A 23,738-nucleotide genomic window follows, 5' to 3' on the forward strand; every position below is an offset into this window, starting at 1 on the left:
ACTCGGAAAGAAGACAATCCACATTGAGGGATCAGCATGAGCTGGATTTTTGTCCCAAACACTGGCTGTCCTACACTGTTAATGGCATTTGATCATTAGTTTCTCCACTGAAACAGTATAGAGAAGGAAGGGGAAACAATGATGTGACTCAACTGTACTGTGGTCAGTACAGGAATTAAATTTTGGAGGGTTGGATCACCCACACAAAGGCTAATACATCTAGCCATATTAAATGTTCAAAAAATATATATAAATAAAATTAGTCATAACGGGAAAAAGGTAAATCATGTGCACATCTTAAAGGTCACAGTTCCATTTAAGTCTCACCTATTTTTGAGGGTTGTAAAAAGAGTCACGAGCAGCTCCTTAACTTGAACTAGTCCAGCTTTAAACACAAAGTGTTTAGGTAGTCTCTCTCTCTCTCTCTCTCTCTCTCTCTCTCTCTCTCTCTCTATATATATATATATATATATATATATATATATATATATATATATATATATATATATATATACACGCTAAACATGAATATGAGCCGAATCACAAGCTCAATCCAATAGTAAATGAGCCAAGCCTGAACATGCGCTGTTCGATCATCTGGGCCCTAGTTGTATACTTCAAGGGATTCTCTAAAATTGGGTTTCGGGGCTAAAGTGAAAGCTACTATGAAATATCACTTGGCAAGTGACTGTAGGTCGGAAGCATATATCAACATCCAAATGCAGAATCTTTCTTTGGATTTCTTGATTATGATCTGTTGAGCCGTATACTATTTGTACATTGTAGGCTGTTGATTTTTTTATGTTCTTGAAAAAAACTTCTTACATCTCAAAATCACCCGATTCAAAACCTATTTCTTATTAAGAAACTATGTATAAGAATATGATCTGATTTGCTAAAAAAATGAATATATATAAAAAAAGATGATTTCTACTGTACCTTCATAAATACAAAATCTGCTTCTCTCTCTTTATATATATATATAGTAGGGTTACCTCGGACGCACGCCTTTAAGAAAAAAAAAGGCTTTTAGCAGCGGTCATAACTGCCGCTTAAGAAAAAAAGGGCTTTTAGACAGTCGTGACTGCTATTAAAAGCCTTTTTCCGCCCAGGCTTTTACCAGCGGTTGCAACTGCTAAAAGCCTTTATATCATACACTTGGATGCACCCAGCGCTTCCGATTCTCACTCGACAGAAGAAAGTTCGGCCTTATGCCCTTTCGTGTGTATATATATATATATATACACACACACACACAGAGAGAGAGAGAGAGAGGCAAATGAAAGGCGCTTTCTTGGAGTTTCCCATTTCAGTTTTCTGTTATTTCAGTCAGATGGAATTATGATGACCCTTTAGGAGTCTGCATGGGTTTCTGGGCTTCAGGCACTCAGAGTGGAATCCCTTGACATCCAAATGTGGAAAGAATAATAACCACTAGTTTAAGTTAGCATTGTGTGTAAATTATTGAATCCAGGGATAGGTCCGAGTTCAGATTCAGCTCACAGTAGCCCTTTATAGAATGTCTAGGACCACATAAATGTTTCTCTAACAGCTTCACTTGTAAATTTGTGGGATGTAGTTTATCTGGGTGTGCCTAGGGGTGTAAACGGTTCCGACTTGGGTTGGATCTAGGCATTACCGAGTCTGACTAAGTTGGGTCTGGCATAATTGGATCCGAATTCAGATTAAGAATAGGATGGCGATCAGCCAAAACCGAATCCAAATCTGCCTTGCTTAAATCCGACATTTTCATGTACTCGGATTTGGAATTTAGTCAGATTTGGTTTTTTCTTGGATTCGGATGCAAAACATGATACTGAATCCTAAACTAAATGTTAATCGGATCTTCTTTTGGCTACTGAAACTGGCTAAATGGATTCCTATTTGTTCAGATATCCGACCTGAATCCTAATTGTTTGCAGCCCTGTGCCTCTCAAGACCAAATCTGGATCTGATTGGTAGCAACGTGGTTCTACCTGGTCCAGTATCCAGATCCTAATTTTTGGGAACAGGGTTAGGAACAACCTGAGGATGACCCTTGTTCCCATTTGAATCACTCTGTCTTTTTTTTTTGCTAACATCAAGTCAAGCATATTAATTTTAGACTACCATTTACCTCACTTGAAAAAGTGAAGCCAGTTATGTATATTTTTCCAAGATCCACGATAGCCTTTTTCTTCACTCCCATGTGGAAAAAACATGCGAAATAATAAAGCTAGTGTTCACATTAAACTTTATAGTTTATCGTGTATAGTTAATGGAAATTACCATATAAAGTTAATGCACTCAACTGCCAACTCAACTTCTCTTTCACCAAGCGGGTGTTCATTTAGGCCTGCCTTCAATGCTCTCCTTTCACCATCCAAAATTTTCTTTATATTTAATTCTCTCTTCCTCTCTCATCCCACAAACTTTTGTGTGTGAAATCACTGGGAATTGGTCCAAATACCAATTGACAGGAACGGAAAAAGTCAATTGGCTTTTCATGAATGAAATTATAAATAGAGCCTTCTACGACTGAGTACCAGCATCCAGCATTCCTGATTCTGGGCTTTAGGATTCTCTAATCTCTGTTGTTTCTTCTACACTCCAAGGTACAGATAAATTTTGGTTCGTGCTTCTTCTTGGACAAGTATGAAATTCTTCTGCTCAAATTTTTTCCATTAATTATCTGTATGGTTTGCCTTCAACACCATTCTTTGTGGTTTCTGTCAACAAAATTGGCTGCGAAAAAGTTGGAAATGGGGAGAGTTTTTCTCTGTTTGTTCTTCTTGGGGTTATTCATGAAGACTTGAGTTCAGTCCTTTCATTTTCTCTTTGCTGGTTCTTGTTGTGGCCTTCTACACAAATAACTGTTTCTGTTGAATCTCAATTTGCAGTGCTTTTTTTTTGCAGTTTTTTAGGGACCCATTAAAAATTTCAGTTCAATCTTGCTATTTGGTTTTGTGGGTTTCTTCACTGTTCTGTGAAGTCTTTTGTTAGACTCTCTCTCTCTCTCCCTCCTACTGATGCTACCTATCCTTTGTCACAATCTGGGCAAGCGGCTATGACGTGAGCCCATTTTATCTGTCTAATGTTCTTTTCTCTTGTGCTTTCTTTATTTGTTTTGGCTTTTGTTCTTGTTCAATTCATGGGTTCAACATTTTGTTGATCTTCATGAGTGGTAATGTTGAATTACTTTCGGCTCTCTCTCTCTCTCTCTCTCTCTCTCTCTCTCTCTCTTTATATATATATATATATATATATATATATATATTCTGGTTACCACAAGCTTTCATCTCAGTTCTTTCCTTTGTTGAGGTGTTTGATTAGGATCTCTGTGGTTGCCACAAATGAATTCATATCAATTCTTTTCTTTGTTGAGGTGTTTGATTAGGATCTCTGTGGTTGCCACAAATGAATTCATATCAATTCTTTTCTTTGTTGAGGTGTTTGATTAGGATCTCTGTGGTTGCCACAAATGAATTCATATCAATTCTTTTCTTTGTTGAGGTATTTCTGTTTCACTAATCCTTGTTTTCACAAAGACCACCATTTAATTTTCTCAATTATGATTTATGCAGAGATGGCTGAGATTTCTGTCAATGGTTCCCATGCTAAACCGGTATCCAATGCAGTTTCCGATGAGCAAATCGGTCGAATGGAAAGTGGGAATATTTCTTGCAATCAGGAGTCACGTACTGGATCAAGATGCTATCTCTCAGTTCAATTCCTGCAGAAGGTGAATTTCCTCTCTATTTTACTTCACTTCCAATTCTTCTCCTACTTATGATATGAGAGAATGGCCTCTTTTTTTTTCATGGTTTTATTTATTTCTCTGAAACTTTCAGAGCTCTCACCTAATTTTTCATGCAAGATTTTATTGAACCATTTATGAAGTACATGGTCTTATTTATGAGTTCTGCTATTCCAGTTTACTGTTTCCTGCTTATTGAATGGTTATCAAAACCATATCCGACCTGTTTTATATGAGCTATTTAAGCACCAGCAGGTCTATTTTTAGCGTCTTTACCAATTCTAGAAATGGAGGTAAAAGCTAATCCTAGAGTTTGAGGACTCGATCTCAAGCGACCTCAGGGTGACGCGTTTGGTACTTAGCTGGTCCAAGTTCTCACGTCACAGGGACATGCCATTCAGGTGTCCGTGTCTGTATGACACGACAAGACACGTGGGCGCATCATTTAACACATCTAAAGTTAGTTAACGATTAAAAAAGTTCGGTCCCCTTTTCCTAGTTTCCAAAAGGAATTAGAGTATTAGTGTCTCAAATGAATCATTGTCCATAGCCGTGTCCTCTTCACAAGACCAAAGCAGTCCAGATTGAGCCTGATTCACCAGTGCAGTAGACACTTGTATGGTTGAGGTTGAATATATTTGTGATTTTTGAGTTTTCTCATTATACCTACAATTGGAGGGAGAGAGAGAGAGAGAGATGATAATGATGATGTTTCCTTAAAAAAAAGGATTAATTCGTTTGCAATTTTGCTTGCAGATAATTGCAGAGATATTTGGAACATACTTCTTAATATTTGCTGGATGTGGGGCAGTGACCATTAACAAGAGTAAAGGGACTATCACCTTCCCTGGGGTTGCCATAGTATGGGGGCTGGTGGTCATGGTCATGGTGTACTCCGTTGGACACATCTCAGGGGCACATTTCAACCCCGCTGTTACCATTGCCTTTGCAATCTCTAGAAGGTTCCCATTGAAGCAGGTAAAATTTTCTTCTATCTTGACTAAGGAGGTAAATTTCATTGCATTATAAACCATACACTTTTATGGCACGCTTAAAAGTATAGTAATTAAAACTGCTAATCTTTTCACTCTGCTGCCAATGGATGGTAAAAATAACTGATAAAGACATAGATGGCACTCACTTTGGGCACCATTCCGTGTTTTGGCCGACTGAAAAAATATGACAAACATGGTAAATTCGTGACTCAAAGGGCTTGTGTCCTAGTAAGGAGGGGGGCTTAATCCCCCAGCTTGATCATCAAAAAAAAAAGAAAAAGAAAATGACAAAGCTGAACAATTAATTTTCTTCAAGATGGTTTTGACCTTTTGTCGCCTGAAAAATTAGGCGACTTGGGAAAACCACTTGTCTAACTTGTGGCCTGGAAAAATCAAACGCCATGTAAGTCGTCGTCTGGAAAAAGCAGGCACCATGATGTTTACCAAACAAAAGAGCAAAACTGTAAAGATAGCCATCTTTGTTATATTTTCTAGTTCACGGTCAGTCATAGTATTGCACTAAAGTCAGTATCACTGTCCTCAAAAGTAACCTTCCACCCAACACACATGCAATGTGCTGAATCTTATATATTATCATACTTATACCTCTGGGTAAAATGAAGAAAACTCCAAAAATGAGAAAACCTTCAGTTATTTTGGTTCCTTTCGAAATACCCAAAAGGTGTGCTTGGGAGCCTTGGTTCCAGTTACATTATTTATGCACTTTCTTTACTTTATTTTACTGACTTAATTATTGTTGTGCAGGTTCCTGCTTATGTGGCAGCACAAATGCTGGGAGCAACCCTGGCTAGTGGAACACTTCGTCTGATGTTTGGTGGAGGGCTGCAACATTTTCCCGGAACACTGCCTACTGGATCAAACCTGCAGTCTCTGGTTCTTGAATTCGTAATCACATTTTACCTGATGTTCGTTATCTCAGGAGTTGCCACTGATACAAGAGCTGTAAGTACCTTGGGATATTCAAAGACTTCATCAGACTTTGAAATGTCTTGAACCAAACATTAATTTTGTCAAGGAATTCAAATACCAACTAAGTGGATGCCAGATTTTCAGTTTAACCAAAAGGGAAATATAGAATTAATTTTCTTTTCACATTTTGGCAAGTTTGTTACACTGAAATGATATTCTTGTAGTGACTTGTTTCTTACCACTAGCTTGTTTGCCTGTCTTTAGATGACCAATCTGGCTTTCTTTTTTTATTGCAGGTTGGAGAACTTGCAGGAATTGCTGTTGGAGCTACCATCTTATTAAATGTGATGTTTGCAGGGTATTCATTAAAACCTTGTATACTTTAAGCCCTTTCTTGGGGGCGTGGTTAGGTGATCGGCCTTCACAAAGTACTCGGACCAGACAAAACACAGAAAATCACTATCGTTCTGTGTAAAACACAAACACAGAAAATCACTGTATGCAGTGATTCTACACGCAGCGATTTTCTGTCTGTGTGGCTACATCACTGGATCTGCTTTGCTTTTTTTGCATAGGCTAAAGATTATTTGTCAACATGTCCAAACTTAGAAGTGATCCAGACCATTGGCTGTGTTGTCTCATGCAAGTTAATGTGTGGATCAAATTCACATGACCCAACCTAGAAACTGTACAGGACCTAGTGCACAGTTTGTTTAGGATATTGCCCCAGCCCAGTGGGGTAGGCTTAGTCCAGTTATCACAACTCAGATGGGTCCAGTGAGTTATGCTAACCCAACCAACCCACTCAAGCGGGCCAACCAACTTGGCACTTGGCAGCCATATATAATGACCATGGTGCTTAACCTGCTTTGTAAGTGTACACTAATTGGGTTTTGTTCCTCGTTGCAGGCCTATTTCCGGGGCATCAATGAACCCAGCAAGAACTCTGGGTCCGGCTATAGTCGGGAACCGATATGACAGTATTTGGGTCTACATGGTGGGTCCGATTTGCGGTGCAGTGTGTGGTGCCTTGGCCTATAACCTCATGCGCTTCACCAACAAGCCCCTAAGCGAAATAACCAAGAGTGGTTTCTTGTTGAAGAGCGTAGGGAGAAGTGGCTCTCTGTAACAGACTTCTTGTACGTTAATGTAGATTAGATACTCTCTCTCTCTCTCTCTCTCTCTCTCTCTCTCTCTCTCTCTCTCCATGATCTTTTGTTTTTAACTTTCCATAAGGTTTTCCTGAAAAATATGGAATGAGTATTCAACTAACTGTCTCATTGATCGATTGGTCCTTTGTGCTTGATTTAATTAAGCCTTTTGGAATGATTTCTTTAGCACTTTTGATTCACATTCCTAGTTTTCAAATGGCAATTCTGAAACTCAAATTGACAGATTACCCATGAATTACCCATCTACATGGGCACACGTACGGTGCTTTGTTACAAGGACACGCCCATTTGGGCCGTGTCTCCCTTGTGACACGACCGAACACGGCACTGATATTTTATATTATTTAGAAATTTTAATGTCTTTAAGATTATTTCAATAACAATGCCTTTTTAATATTAAAATATCAAAAATAGTATTTATTAATTAAATTTTATATGTGTCCTCTATTTTTCCAAAAAAAAAAAAATCAAACTAGTGAGTTTTGAGTTATTTGCGTTTACGCTATGAAGTCCTCAATATATAGTAGATGAAGATGACGGACATTTTCAACATTGACTCAAAATTCAACCATGGCTAGCTACTCAGGAAGTTCATCTGACCCTACTTAGCCGAATTAAGACCTTGCTGTTCAAATTCATCTAAATTAAAGTCTTCCAACTTGGCTGCCGTATCTATTTCCATGGATAGCATAGAGCAGACTAAGGTCACTTTTTTTTCGATTTGTTACTCCAAGAAACTGTCTGAAATAGAAGAGGCCTGGTCAGGCTGGCTTAGCCTGCCATACTTACCGTCGTCGTCCCAAAGGCATAAAATACCAAGGCCGAGACCCCGTCCTGGCCTATGCTGGGCGTCGGCCCGAAGAAACCGCACCCAGCACAAAGACCTGGTTGCACTGGCTCAGCATGCCATACCTAATGTCATCGTGTTGACTGCATAAAACTCCAAGGCTAGGACCCCCGCCCCCGCGGCCTATGCTAAGCATTGGCTTGTGCAGAAAAGTGACACTCATGAGAATAGAACATTGACTGCCCGTCTAGCAGCCAAGGCCCCACCCTACTACTTCAACCCGCCTTGGGGCTTTATGTTCCCACTTGTAAAAAGAAAATCCACATCTTTGGTGCCCTGCCTGTTTAACCAATGATTTAAGACCAAGGGGGTTGTGGCTGTCGATTGTAGTTCCCGTTCATACAAGGTTGCCCTTTCGTTTCAAAAACATGGATGTGGAGTGGCCCTCCTTTCTTTTTCAGCCATTCATAATTAAGGATAATCTTTTATAGGAAAAACCAGACCCTGGTTCAATAAGGATTATGTAAAAAAAAAAACTCAAATTACTCGGTAAAATAATATTTTTTTGCATTAAAAAATGCACACCTTAACCAGAATTCAAGTCGGACCAGAGTTTGGTATGAAATTCATAAACCATGCTCTTGCGAGTTGCGTGTTAATCGAACCTCGCAGGTTCGACCTGAGTATTTAATCTGACCAATGCTGTAAAAATCTGTCTGAACAAGCCGATTCAGATTGAATTGGCACAATGACGATTCAAAAGGGGCTGATTCACAAACCGATTCAATTCATTTTCTTTAATATCTTTAATTAAGGGGTTAAAAATTTGTTTAATAATTTAAAATATTTTTTATTGTTTAATGACAAGTGTCATCCGATGATAAAAAGTCATTTTGATTGACAAATATATCAATTGGTACATTTTGTTTTTTACATAAAAATGATCATACTATCCTCAAAATTTAGTGTATTTTACAAATACCAAAAATATGTTAAAATTCTGTGTATCCAAAAACATTGGTTCTAGACTTATTTAATATAATTTATTTAATTTGTGCGAACCTTGTGACCTTGCATCAATATCTTGTAAATCCTTAAAAGACAAATCCAACTAAAGAGATTCATGTGATAATTGTATAGACCTCCTACCATGACATTCACACAAATACGAATTGTTTAGAAAGTTAAAAAGGAGATTTACATGATATTTACGTGAATATGCTGACAATTGCACTAAAACATCACTAAGTACCAAACATATTGTTAAGTGGCTTTCGCTTATTGTAGTTAATCTCACTGTAGATAGAGTACTTGTCAGCTGTGTGTAACATATTTGTATGAAAGTTGTGAGATCCATGCAAATGTGAATCTCTCTAATTGGATTTTAGTTTTTATTGGTTTGCAAGATATTTGTGTGAAGGTAAGAGGTCATGCAAATATTATGTGAATTTCTTTAGTTAGATTTTTAACTTTCAAAGGTTCGCAAGATATTTATACAAAAATTAGGAGGTTCACACAAATATTATGCACATCTCTTTTTTTTTATATTTATACGAAGAAACCATTCTCAAGATCAGAGACCTAACCGAGCTAGCTTTGCTTGCCTACTTACGGACAGTGTCCGAGCAACATAAAACTTTGTGGGCTTACCCCTTGCCCCTAGGAAGTCGCCTTGTTTAGGCTTACTCTAGAGATGACACCCATGAGATTTGAACTTATACCACTTGCCTTGTAACTTAGGTCCCATCTCACTACGCCAAACCCTTTTGGGGCATCATGCATATCTCTTTAGGTTGTAATTTTAATTTTTTGAAGGTTCGCAAGATATTTGTGTAAAGGCCAGGAGGTCTGTGAAAATATAATGTAAATCTTCTTAGTTGGATTTTAGCCTTTGAGAGGTTGACAATATACTTGTGTGAAGGTTAGGAGGTCCGCAAAAATATAATGCAAATCTCTTTAGTTAAAAAATGTTTACAAGATATTTGTGCGAAGGTCAAGAGGTTCACAAGATATTGATGTGAAGGTTAGGAGGTCTGCACAAATATATATCAAGTGAATCTCCTTAGTTGAATTTGTCTTTTGAAAAATCACAAAATATTGTCCTTAAGATAAGGGAGTCCACAATGGTGCTAAATAAGTTTGAAATCAATGATTTTGGATATGCAGATAACTTTGACATATTTTTTTGTATTTGTGAAAGCATGCAGAATTTAGAAAATAGTATGATCAGTTTTTTTTTTAATTAATTCACCTAGCGAACAAATTTTAACAACATTGAATTTGACCCTGTACCGAACACTTTTTTTTTATATAGTAACAACATAAAACTTTGTGAGCTAACACTTTACCCTTTGGAACCTGTATAGGTTGGAATGGGGTCACACTCAACCATCGACATCCCTGGCAACGAAGGATGTGGGATGTCGGGTTTCAAACTCATGCCATCCTGTCAAATTGGCACATTCACTACTGACCCTTGTTATAGGATGAATCGTGAACTATGCAAATAAAATAAAGAGAAAGAAACCGTATCTCAGGTCAAAGGCACCTCTGACTATAATTTCATCAGAGGTTCCTTGGATGCCGTTTATCCATGAGATGAAGGGCAACTAAACACCATCATTTTTTCTTGTTTCGCAACCGTTCAATTTTTGTGCATTAAATGTTGTTCATCTACAAGATGAGTGGCTTTGAAAATTTTTGTGGGACACATCTGAGAGGTAAACTATCCAACCATGTTATTTGGGTAGTTCATTAATTATATAGATGAACGACATTCAAGGCACTTATGACAGTAATCCATGAGAGGTGCCTCTGACCTGATCATGCCTAAAAAGGAAAGTGCATTTTCCTACTAATTATTAGGCATGCCAATGAATTAGATTTTATCATATACCCATCTGAATTTGATTGTGCTTAGGCTCTGTTTGGGAGACGTGGTTGGGAGGATAGTGACAAATGTTTTTTTCGGCAAAAAACTTGTGAGAAATTGAAATTTTTTCATAAAATCTTGCATTTTTTGGCAAAATCTCGGCAATAAAAAAATATAAAAAATATTTTATAAGAAAATATTAATAAAAATGATTTAAAACTAAAAATACATGGGTTTTTTCATGATAAATAGTCATTTAAAATGTAAATATCATGTTTAAATCATGGTATTTATGTTTTCATAAATCTCACGATATTTTGAAAATCTTGCTAGAAATTGCCGTTTTAAACTTTCAGGCAATTGTCGCGAGATTTTCATAAATCTCGCGATATTTGTCACTGTGGTTGCGAGAAGCGATGAGGGAGAAATCCCAGTCATCTCCATTGAATGCAATCCTTTTTTCGGGAGAAAAGACGACTATTGGAGTGGCATTGGTAGGGATGATGACAGTATAAATTCAGCAACATCCTCGCGACGATGTTGCCAAATCTGCTGTTTCTATCACCACTCCCAACAACTATATCCGGTTATAATCAGATGCAAATATGTTTTTAGTTTTTTGCTACCCAATCCAACAAATATCCATATCCGAATCAGTTTACATGTAAATAAGCGGATAGAATATGAGCTTTTGGCTATTGGTATCCAAATCTGAATTTGAATAATTCGTTTAGCCATCCGACTAGTCCAATTTAGTATTTGGCCATATCCGACCCGAATCCAAACGTTTACATCTCTACTCCCTACTAATCATCATCTAATAGGACTGCATGGCGTGCACGTAATCATTCATCTCTTTTCTTTTTCTTTTTGGCTCTCCGTCATCTGTCGAGTGTTTTATTATTTTTGAAAATTGAAAGAATGAATCAAAGCAGGGGCAAATAATGATATGACTAGGGGTGGCAATTTCTGACACGACCCGCCAACCCGCCTCCTCTTAGGCGGGTTCGGGTTGGGCTTAAGCCAACCCGTTTAATAAACGGGTCAACCCGCGTAACCCGTTTATTAAACAGGTCGGGTTCGGGTTGGGGGTATGCCAACCCGCCAACCCGGCTGACCCGTTTAATAAACGGGTTAGGCGGGTGGGTCAACCCGCCAACCCGCCAACCCGACCCGCCAACCCGTCTGCCAACCCACCAACCCGCCAACCCGACCCGTCAACCTAACTACCTGCCAACCCGATCCGTCAACCCGCCAACCTGACCCGCCAACCTGAAAACCCGTTTACCCGACCCAACCCATTTATTAAATGGGTTGGCGGGTCGTGTCGGGTTACCCGTTTATTAAACGGGTCGGGTTCGTGTTTGCCACAGCCGACCCGTTTAATAAACGGGTCGGGTTCGGGTTGAGGTATGCTGACACGCCAACCCGCCAACCCGACCCGATTGCCACCCCTAGATATGACCGACAATGGTGGACCCATCAAAGAATTTAAAGCAAAGCATCCATGAACTAGTCTAGTAACCAAAGATGATAGCAACAAGAGCAAGTAGGAATCTGATCATGACCAACTTGTTCTACTTCTATAGGCGGTACCGTATATATAATATAATGTAGTAGGCTAAGTAGCTATATCATAAATCCCACCGGGTCCACACCAAGCTTGGCAATTGGGGAAAGAAAAGGTTGTGATAATTATTTCCCGTATTCATTATATTCAGATAAAGCAACGGCAGTCACATGCACCAGCAGGATTCGATCCTAGTCCTTCTGAGCTTATATTCAGATAGTAAAGATCTCCTTCGAACTCATAAAACAAGTTTTCTGTTTTTTTATTACGATGGATCCTTGTTGAAGCGAGAAAACCCTCGGGTTAGGCTTCACGACGACCACCTCTTAAAGATTTAAGTAGGCCCGTGCGTCAGTGGAATTTGATCCTGTGACTTCATGATGTAAATCAGAGGACCGATTTACGAGGAATTCTAACCAAACTACAAATTATCTAGAGAACAGGAAAATAAATATAGAAATAATTAACTAAAAAATCAAAGAAATGTCCATTACAATGACCCAAAACAAAAAAATATATACAAATTAAAATAATATGAATTTTAAATGATCCAATGAATCATTTGAATCCTACGTCACTTCATCATCAAACTCAAGAAACAAGTTAAATAAGCCAAATCTAAACAAAACATATTTGGCTTATAGTGTAGGGTCGTTTAATAGTAATAAATGTACTGTACTTATATTTTATATTATAAAGTTTAGACGAATAATTGAAATGTTTAGCTTGCAAACAATAAGTTTAGAGCTCAAATCCTATGGATTACAACTTTGAAACAATGCATTTATTTTGTGAATGAGTCTCAGCAAGTTAGAGTCTGAATTTTATTAGTTTTTAATTTTTTAAATATGTATATTTTGTAAACAGGCCAGCTCGAATTTGGCTCGTTTAACTTTGGTTCACTATCAGCACAAACTCAGCTAACCATACAAAAGAGCCAAGCATGAATTGGTTCGCCCCTGGCTTGTCATATGAGTTTTAATTTCATACTTTCGAAGAAGAAAAGTATAAAATTATCTGCTGATTAGTCAGAAGAGATTAGGTGATAAGCCGAATGACCCAACCTAGGTGTTTTTGGCACGTCAGCATTTCATTCCCTTTATCCCCACCGTTCGTTGTGCAAACAAGTGAGGCATGCATGACGCCGACCTCAACATCGCTTTGGTCTGTTGTTCGTCTGATTGAATGGACAGTGATGATGTCAAAACAAGTGGGTGATTCGGCATATCACACGATATGCTCACCCTCTAGACAGATCTGGCTAATTGATGTAATATACCTAGGGGTGTAAGCGGGTCGGGTTTTATCGAACCCGATTCTTAATCAGTTCTGAAAGTTAAACCCAAACCCAACCCAACCCAATTTAATTCAGGTCTGGGTTCAGGATCGGATACAGCTGAAAATTGTGGACGCATGTAGATTAACGGGTTTGGGAATGTATCGACCAGGTCAGGTCTTCAATAGACCTAATTTTTAATAGGATATAATAATTAAACCCAGACCCAACCCATTTTGATTCGGATCCAGGTTCAAGTTTGGGATGGCTGAAAAATGTAGACTCATATGGTTTTACGTGTTCGTGTATAATCAACTCGAGTTCAGGTTTGGGTTTCAGCTCGGATCTTGAAATAATTGGTATTTTAGATCTAATTATCCACCAATCAAAAAATATGTAAATTAATGCAATCAGTTGTTCATTAAAAAGATTATATGTTAAAAAAATAAAAGTTATTAAGTATTCTAAATAATGTCGAAACCTAAATATAAAAGAATATATGGATACCAACCAATTATTTCAAGTTGAAATAAAAAGCATCAATGATATATATCATATTCAAAATGTATTGGGTATGTATCGGGTCAGTTCCTATATAAAACGGGTTTGGTTACATAATTGGTTTTAGTTTGAGTTGGTTCGGGTTCGGGTATGTTTAAAAGTGGGTTCGATTACATAATTGAGTCGGTTCTGTTTTACATTATGGGGAACCGGTTAGATTGGGTATAAAAATCGGGTCAAGTCCTAACGTGTTTGGGTCTTCATTTACAATATTCAAGACCTGACCCATTTTCATTATGGGTATGTATTTTGTGTTTGACCGAACCCATGAGTCCACGATGTCGGGTCACACCCCTAAGCCTAGTCACAAATATCGGCCATTTTTTTTAGAGACCCTGGGCTCCAGGGAAAATCAGCATCAGTGGGACCCACAATCCATCATCCTCACGTACCCACAATGTAACTGGATTGTTGAATGGCTCAACAGATATCCAACCAGATCTTAATCCGATTGGTCAGATTTACTAGAGCAAAAATGATCAGACTAATAATCAGATTCAGAAACAAATCCAAATTCAGACAGATTATCCGACCTCGGTTACATATAAAAGATACCCAATTAGGTAATCGGAATCCGATTTAGCATTACATTTTCCCCACCCTACTCTGAATCCAAATCTGATTAGGCAAGATCCAATAAGGTCAGCCTCAACAATGCTTAGATCCTATGTGAGTCCAACCCGCTTACATCCAAGAACTATTATATGTTATTGATACTAGGGATCTCAACGGGTTGGATTTGGTTCGGACCCAGGTGAAAGCAGGCCTAAACCCTGTTATTAGATATGGTTTGGTCCACGTCGAGACCCTGTAAACAGAGAGGGTGGTGTATGTTCTCCCCCGATGATTCACTGAATGCCACGTCTGTGCTCGGGGGTCTAAATGAGCACCACGTATACAAGCACATGGGGCTCATATTCCCGTGTATGTTGACATCACTTAGCATTGGAGTCTGGTGTGGTTGCAAAGACTTAAGTACCCTTTCTTGCTATTCTTTTCATAAAACGATGGTTTGAGAAAATGACAAAAATGCCCTTCGTTCAAAAAAGAAAAAACAAACGGTTCAAAAAAAGGACAAACATGTCCTCCATCCAGAAAGTCGAGGATGATGTTGACTCTTCAAAGTCTACACAACGAAACGAACCTTAATCGTTTCGCCGATGGTGACCCGGCGAAACGATGGTGAGCCGACGATCCGATGGTGAGTCGACGATCAGATGGTGAGCCGGCGATCTGATGGTCATCCGGCGAAACGAACCTGAGCCATCAAAAATGTCTGTTTGAACTTTTCATCGTCATCTTCTTCTTCTTCCTTCTCCGTAAAACACTGTAAAACCCTCTCTCTCTATCTAGAGAATAAATCAAGGGAGGCAAAGAGTTCCCCCTAGAGAAGGCCATGAACATCAACTCTCTCACTCTCTTCTCTTTCTACTTCTATGCACATCCTGCAGACGATCCTACATTGCTCCATCAAACACCAACTGACCTGCACACTGATTGTAGCATCGTTCAACTTGATGAGTTATGGAGCCTGATTCATAGTTTTTGCCGTTACAGGAGAGGGTTTGAAGGCTCCTCCCATCGTGGTAGCATCATTCAACTTGATGAGTTGTGGAACCTGATTTAGAGTTTTTTCCCTTACAGGAGGAGGGTCCAGGGGCTCCCCCCCTCGGCACGGGACCAAATTTTTTGGGGGTCTTGTATGATTTTTTTATTTTCTTTCCCTCTTTTAACTATCGAAAAAGAGCAATAAAGTAATTTCTTTTCCATGATTTTTCTACTTTTTTCTATTTCTTTCCTACGATTTTTTCAATGACTCCCCTACAACGATTTTTAATGTTGTAGGGATCTCCAACGAGCCCCAGAGCGATTTATAGTATTGTACGGTCTTTCAACAACGATTTGTAGTATTGTTGGGCCTTCCTACAACGATTTGTAGTGTTTTCGGGTCTCCAACAAGTCCCACGGTGATTTATAGTGTTATCTGATCTTTTAACAGCGATTTGTAGTATTGACGGGCCTTCCTACAACGATTTGTAGTATTTTCAGGTCTCCAACGAGCCCAACAACAATTTATAGTATTATCCGGTCTTCCAACAACGATTTGTAGTATTGACAGACCTTCCTACAGTGATTTGTAGTATTTCCGGGTCTCCAATAAGCCTCACAACGATTTATAGTGTTATTCGGTCTTCCAACAATGATTTGTAGTGTATTTCGCAAATCATTATAGCGATTTATAGTATTTTTGGGTTGCACAACACAGGATAATAGGGGTCTATTTTTTAGTTAAAATAGGGAATGAAATGACCATAGAAATCGCTGAAAATTTACAAGAATAAACTAGACTCAATAACAAAGACGCCACTTTTTACGAATTTAGAATATGACCTTTGGTTAAGGAGATATGGCCATGACAAGTCGGTCTTAATTCGGATAGCGATTTACAGTGATTTGCTTACTGAATAACAACGATTTACCGCACTGGGGAGAGCCCCGGACCCCCATTCTGTAAGAGAAAAAACTTTAAATAAGGCTCCACAACTCATCAAGTTGAATGATGCTACCCACGATAGGAGGAGCCCCCAAACCCCCTCCTGTAAGGGCAAAAACTATGAATCAGGCTCCACAACTCATCAAGTTGAACGATGCTACCCACGTTAGGAGGAGCCCCCAACCCCCCCCCCCTCCTGTAAGGGCAAAAACTCTAAATCATGCTCCACAACGAATCAAGTTGAACGATGCTACCCACGCTGGGAGGAGCCCCCAAACCCCCCTCCTGTAAGGGCAAAAACTCTAAATCAGGCTCCACAACGAATCAAATTGAACGATGCTATCCACGCTGGGAGGAGCCCCCCAAACCCTCCTCTTATAAGCGCAAAAACTCTGAATCAAGCTCCACAACTCATCAAGTTGAATGATGCTACCTACGCTGAGAGGAGCCCTCAGACCCCCCTTCTGTAAGGGTAAAAAGTCTGAATCAGGCTCCACAACTCATTTAGTTGAATGATGCTACGCACGCTGGGAGAAGCCCCCAAACCCTCCTCCTGTAAGGGTAAAAACTCTGAATCATGCTCCACAACAGTCAATGTGCAGGTCAGTCGGTGTTTGATGGATCAATGTAGGATCTATTGTTGGATGTGCACAAAAGCAGAAAGAGAAGGGAGAGAGAGAGAGAGGGTTGATGTTCATGGCCTCATCGAGGAGAGATTTCTTTCTCGGATAATCCTGCAGTGCAGAGACTGAGTCTTAAATAATCATCTTTAGGGCACTTAAGTCTTTACAATCACTTTTTTTTTGTAGAATCGTTATTTTTTTTTGCACCAATGAAAAAGAAGGTACTTAAGTCTTTGCAATCGCATCAAACTTCAATGCTAATTAATGCTGACAAACATGGGGATACGAGACACACATGCTTAAATACAGTGTTGTGAGAGGCTTACGCCTCAGTACCTGAAGCTTACGCCTCAGAGGCGAAGCGCAAGCTGAAGGTACTGAGGCGTTGTATGAAGCGTTTGCATGCTTGAAGCGTGCGCTTCACATGAGTGAAGCGCACGCCTCGCATCAAGGTGCGCTTCGCTTCTAAGGCGTGCGCATCATGTAGTCTGGTGCGAGCACAACAATATCCCTGCACCTTCCCCTCGCTCCTCCCAATTCCCATACCTCCATTTTTTTCCATCAGCAAGGCCTCCTGAAACTCATCCCCCTACTCCGTCCATACAACGAAAAAGAAAAGAGATCTTTGATCTTTTCCCCCTCGTTTTGCTCCCTCTCCTTTCGGAACAAAGGAAGGAATCCCCAAACACGCTGCTCGATTTCATTTAGAAGGAATGGGAGGTGGGGGAAATGTTTCCCTCTGGATCGGAGGCGAGGGAGGTGGTGCAGTCGTTGATCGACCTCATTCGGGAGATCTAAGCCATGTTGGAAAGTTGACGCGGCCCCTCGAAGAAGCAGGCCTCCGATCTGTCGGGGAGGGTGAAGCTGTTGAGCCCTCTCTTCGACGAGCTGAGGGAGAGGGATGGCATCATTGGCCTGGACGTCATAGCTGGCCTCGTCGCCCTCAAATCGACGTTCGAATCGGCCAAGGTCCTCTTCCAATTCACTAACAAGGGCAGTAAATTGTTTCAGGCAATTATCTTTTTCCTCTTCCTTGCTATTTGTTTTCTTCTCTGTAAGCGTTAGTTAGTTCTTGATGTTCTTTTGGTATCGTATCGGAGACGAGAAAAGGAGCCTCTTATTTTTGTGTAATTGACCGAATTCGATTTACTTTGATGCTTAAATTAAGGGAACGGCTTGTAGTTTTTCATCCTTATATTGATCTTCGATTGAATATTACATAGTTGTTCTTGTGCTTCATTTTTTGTCTCTTTTTCTTTTAGTGATTATTGTATATTGACGTTGATTAGTAGTTTTTATTTAAAATTTTCATTGTTTTATTAATATTATATATTTTATTATTTTGATCATGAAGCTTACGCTTTAACGTCTCGAGGCTTACACCTCGCTTCATAACAGGCTCAACGCCTCGACAACCTTGCTTAAATACGTGGTGCTTTTTGAGACCCCCGAGCATGAGATGCCCTGTTTCGGGGACATATAACCTGCTTAGCTGTAAACACCACCCGTTGGAGCAGAAGAAAAGAAAGAGAGCAAGGATGCATTTGGTGCAATACAGATTTCTAACCGTTGGAACCAATTTCCAAAATGCCCAATGAGAGCCATTCAAAATATATGACCGTTAGAACCCCAACACCCTTCATTCCCCCCGCCCCCCTTAACGCTGCTCACCAACAGTCCACCCTACCAACCCCCACACCACCATGGTTTCTAAGCTCAAGAAACCCTCCCCCAAGTTCGCCGGAGACCGCTGGACCCCTCGGCGGAAGTCCACCACGCCTGTCAAAGCGATCCCCGGCCCGGCTCTTATCCTCTCATCCATCCACACGTGCAAGCGCCTCCTCCTCCGCCTCTTCAACGAGATCCTGAGCCACAATGGCGACCGGAAAACTGGCTACAAGCGGCTAAAAAGCCGGTTCCCAGCTCGGCCCGCCGTCGTTCTTCCGCCCGCGGCCGACAGGAAGACGGTGGTCCTCGACCTCGACGAGACGCTGGTCCACTCCACCTCCGACACGCCGCCGGAGAGGTACGACTTCGTCGTCCGGCCAGTGATCGACGGCGCGCCTCTCACGTTCTACGTCGTCAAAAGGCCGGGCGTCGACGAGTTGCTGGAGGAGATCGGCAGGGATTACGAGATCGTCGTCTTCACGGCGGGGCTGATGGAGTACGCCAGCTTGGTGCTGGATCGGCTGGACTCCGGCCGGGGGCTGATCTCCCACAGGCTGTACAGGGACTCATGTAAGGAGGTCGAGGGGAGGCTGGTGAAGGACCTCTCCGGGCTCGGCCGGGATCTGGGGAGCGTGGTGATCGTCGACGACAACCCGAATTCTTACGCGTTTCAGCCGGAAAATGCCATTCCGGTGAGCCCGTTCGTGGACGACCTCGGCGACGGCGAGCTCCGGCGGCTCGCCAAGTTCTTCGAGGTCGCCGGGAGCTTCGACGACATGAGGGATGCCGTGTCGTATTATGTCTCGGGTTCGGATTGCAGAGAGTCCTGAAAATTGCAAGTCTGCGTTTGTTCTTGATGGAATTTTTGTGGAACATTTGATTCGTCATTTTGTCAAATTAAAAACGGTTGTTTGATTGATTCTGATTAACTGGCTTGGATCCTGTATGCGACTGTGTTTGTGTTGAGAGAGAGAGAGAGAGAGGGTCTGGATTGCTCCAACTCAGCCAACTAATTACCATGCCACCTATGCGAAATAGGAAACCACTTACACGTGTTACTAAACTGTACCCGTTTTTGAGTTGGGTCTCAGTCATCATCCCCTATCTTCGTACCCCTCAAATCTGTATGCGTGAAGGATCAAACAACAACTACAACTACGCTTTCATCCCAATTGTGGTCAGCGATATCAACCAAAAAAAGAAATTCATTTTGGGTCTTCCAAATGAATCTTTTTCCTTCAATCATTTCTATCCAATGTCATGTCCTCGGTGAGGTTCAAAGCATTCATATCCTTTCCTATCATCTTCATCCAAGTCTTCATAGGCCTACCCCGACATCTTTTAACTAATATATTTTTCCATTTCTCCAACCTTCTAACTGGAGCATCATTAGGCCTTCACCGAATATGTCCTTTTAACTAATATATTTTTCCATTTCTCCAACCTTCTAACTGGAGCATCATTAGGCCTTCGCCGAATATGTCCAAACCGCCGTAAACGATTCTCTCGCATCTTATTTTCAATGGGTGCAACACCTACCTTCTTACGTATCTCCTCGTTCCGAATCTTATCTTTTATTGTATTTCCACACATCCATCTAAGCATCCGCATCTCAGCTACACTCATTTTTTGAATATGATGTCTTTTGGCAGCCCAACATTCCGTACCATATAGTAAAGCGGGCCTAATAGTCGTCTTATAAAACTTTCCCTTCAACCGCAATGACATTCTACGATCGCACAGCACTCCAGTTGCACTTTTCTATTTCATCCACCCAACCTTTATCCTATGATTTACATCTCCATCAATTTCTCCATACTTTTGAATGATGGATCCCAAATATTTGAAATAATCATTCAGCGGTATTTCTTGCTCACCAAGCTTCACTACACTCCCATCACTACTTCGTTGCTTACTAAACCGACATTCCATATATTCAGTCTTACTCTTACTCAACTTAAAACCTCTAGCTTTCAATGTCTGTCTCCATAATTCTAACTTAGCATTAACCCCAGCTCTAGACTCATCAATCAAAACAATATCATCAACAAACAACATACACCACGATACATTTTCTTGAATTGATCTCCTAAGCTCATCCATCACTATCGCAAATAGAAAAGGGCTTAAAGCAGATTCTTGATGTAACCCAACCGTTATCGGAAAATTGGTTGTCACCCCTCCACAAGTGTGGACATTGGTTACTACTCCTCCATACATATCTTTAATTATACTAATGTACTTGAGATAAACACCTTTCTTCATCATTGTCCACCAGAGAACGTTCCTAGGTACTCTATCGTATGCCTTCTCTAAATCAATAAAAACCATATGCAAATCTTTGTTCCTCTCTCTATATCTTTCAATAAGTTGTCTAAGAAGATGTATAGCTTCCATAGTTGATCTTCCAGGCATAAAACCAAATTGATTCTCCGATATCATGACAACCTTCCTCAACCTAGACTCAATCACCCTCTCCCAAAGTTTCATAGTATGACTCATGAGTTTTATACCACGATAGTTTGTGCAATCTTGTATATCACCCTTATTCTTATATAAAGGCACCAAAGTACTCTTCCTCCACTCATTAGGCATCTTATTTGTGAGTGAAGGAAGAGTACTTTACTCACAAATAAATGCATTTTGCTAAGTGTTCATAGTTACAGATATAGACGATATTTTGAAAAATTAACAATAATATAACTGTAAATTCAAAAAATGATATTAAGGAAAAAATATCATGATGTTTTGAAAAATCTCAAAAAAATTATATATATCATTTTATTATCGCGATAATATCACGATACTAACAACGTTTTTCTTCTTTCTTTTATAAATTACATACCCAAAATCAAGAATTATGATCCATATTCAGCTGCCTATGGAAGCAACCATCAGGAACCTTCACATAAATAACATGCCCAAAATCAAGAATTATGATCCACATTCAGCTGCCTATGGAAGCAACCATCAGGAACCTTCACAGTGCTGTCTATCTCAACATAATCATATTACAGATTGTGACGAATCACTTTTTTTTTTTAAGATCCACCTAGCATCTTTCCTCTTTGATAGGCAATCTGGCCGTGTGATTTGAACCCGAGACCCCTTTGTTCTTTGTTACGATCATGTTACCTAACCTTCCAGCTATCACATTTGACCCCAGATTGACCTAACATTTAACTACGTATAAACCACCTAATATTGTGTTATAGTGTTTAATTTTTTAGAGTTTTTTTTTTGGATAATTCAAGAGAAAAATATAGAGTTTTTGGTTTTCGCAATAAGGACACACCCAACAACGGGGGCTCCGCTTGTCTGGTAGGAGCAGCCAGTTTACGCCACCTTGTGTTGGGACGTTGCAAGTTCAAATCCCAATGGTATAGTTGTATAATTTGCCTTTCAAAAAAATTGACACACCTTGTCTTAGGCTCGTTCACTTAAACGCACTTTAGAGAAATAAAATAACTAAAACATCAGTGAAAAACTCAAGTGGTCAATTGAAAAGCTACACAGTTGCATAAATCAAGCAATTTTTCAAATGTCCCAAAGGGGTTTGTCCTAATGGGATGAGGCCTAGGCTGCTAGAGAGGTAGTATAGGTTCAAATCTCATGAGTGTCACTCCTTGCATAGGCCGAAGCGCGGCAACTCCCTTGGGGCTAAAGGTAAGCCCACAGTGCAGCTAGGTCTCTGATCTTAGACGCGGTTTCTCGGTACCTGCATCAATACCTATGCTCATCATGCCGATAGCCTAAAACTCCAAGGCTAGGACCCCTGTCCCTGTTGACGATGAACAACGAGTGCTTGACTTGGCTCAGCTGGTTAAGTAATGATAAAAAATAGTTTATACATATTTTATAATCACATAGTGCACACAGACGAAGAGTTCAGTTTTTTTTTCTTAGCTGGGGGATATTTTAGGGCCCCTCTTTTTATTGAAAAAAAAACAGGTCATCATTAGCTATACATCTTGGCACTATGAGAAACAATGTCGTTCCATCGTTACAAACATGAGAAAGTAACATACACATATATAGGCAAGGCTAACTTGTTAAGCAAAAGAGCCTACCTAATATTAAATGCACACGAGATTATCATTAAGGGTCTGTTTGCATGTGACAAAAAAATGAGATATTTTCATTGAAACACATAAAAGCATAATCATGTTACTTATAAGAATATCATCAACATATAAAATCAAAATTATTAATTTATTATTAACAATGTTTTCAGTGAATTCAAAGTTCAAAATCATTTTATTGAACTTTTTATATCATTAGCGGAAGGCTTGTTTAACTCTATAGATTAATTTCTTCAATTTGTAAATTAAATTATTTGAGTGATTTATACTGAAACCAGAAAGTTATTACATATATACCTGCTCTTCCGGATCTTCATTCAAGAAACTCATTTTTATATTTATTTGATATAGTTTTAAATCAAAATGAGCTACGAATGTCATGATTATTTTCAATAATTCTTAATTAGTTGAGAAAGGAGAAAAACTCTTATTATAATTAATGCACTCCATCTATGTAAATATCTTCGCATTAAGCCTAGCCTTGTACCTCTCCACTTGCCCTTTAGAGTTTGTTTTGGTTTTAAAGACCTATTTACAACCAACAAGTCTTATTCCATCAGGTTGAGGTACAAGATCTCACTCTTGATTATTTGTCATAGAGTCAAGCTCTTTTTTCATAATATTGATTCAATATGTCGATCTTTCACTTTCAATGGCTTCTACAAAAGTTCATAAATCATCATCAATGTCTATAAAATTATTAGGTTATTGTAAATACATCACATAGTCTGGATAAATAGTAGATTTTCTGGTCTTTGTGAACCTCCATACGGGTGCTACAAGTGGATTAAAATAAACCTCTGCATCCTCTTATTGTTGTATATCCTCATCAATTAATTATTCAACTCAGGATTGATGTTCATCGATTAGATTTTCTCTAATATCATTCAAAAGGACAATGATCGAAAAAACTAAATTTTTTTTCGTAGGTATGAAAATTGAATCCTATAAATCATCAAATGCAAGACTTTG

General features: G+C 39.6%; 2 protein-coding genes across 2 annotated transcripts; both read left to right on the forward strand.

Moving 5' to 3' along the window:
* Positions 1 to 2,534: 2,534 nt before the first annotated feature.
* Positions 2,535 to 6,933, forward strand: LOC149814238 (aquaporin NIP1-1-like). The gene is made up of 6 exons (XM_089988479.1): positions 2,535 to 2,594; positions 3,564 to 3,721; positions 4,493 to 4,714; positions 5,497 to 5,694; positions 5,958 to 6,019; positions 6,571 to 6,933. Exons 2-6 carry the CDS (start codon positions 3,566 to 3,568, stop codon positions 6,788 to 6,790), a joined length of 858 nt encoding a protein of 285 aa, XP_089844605.1. The 5' UTR covers positions 2,535 to 2,594; positions 3,564 to 3,565; the 3' UTR covers positions 6,791 to 6,933.
* Positions 6,934 to 18,719: 11,786 nt separating this feature from the next.
* LOC149814239 (uncharacterized) lies at positions 18,720 to 19,514 on the forward strand. Its single transcript, XM_089989911.1, has one exon. It carries the CDS (start codon positions 18,720 to 18,722, stop codon positions 19,512 to 19,514), a length of 795 nt encoding a protein of 264 aa, XP_089846037.1.
* The last annotated feature ends 4,224 nt before the right edge of the window (positions 19,515 to 23,738 follow it).

The sequence above is a fragment of the Nuphar pumila genome, chromosome 15 (assembly GCF_984573655.1).
Source record: "Nuphar pumila chromosome 15, dmNupPumi1.hap1.1, whole genome shotgun sequence".
Classification (NCBI taxonomy): domain Eukaryota; kingdom Viridiplantae; phylum Streptophyta; class Magnoliopsida; order Nymphaeales; family Nymphaeaceae; genus Nuphar; species Nuphar pumila.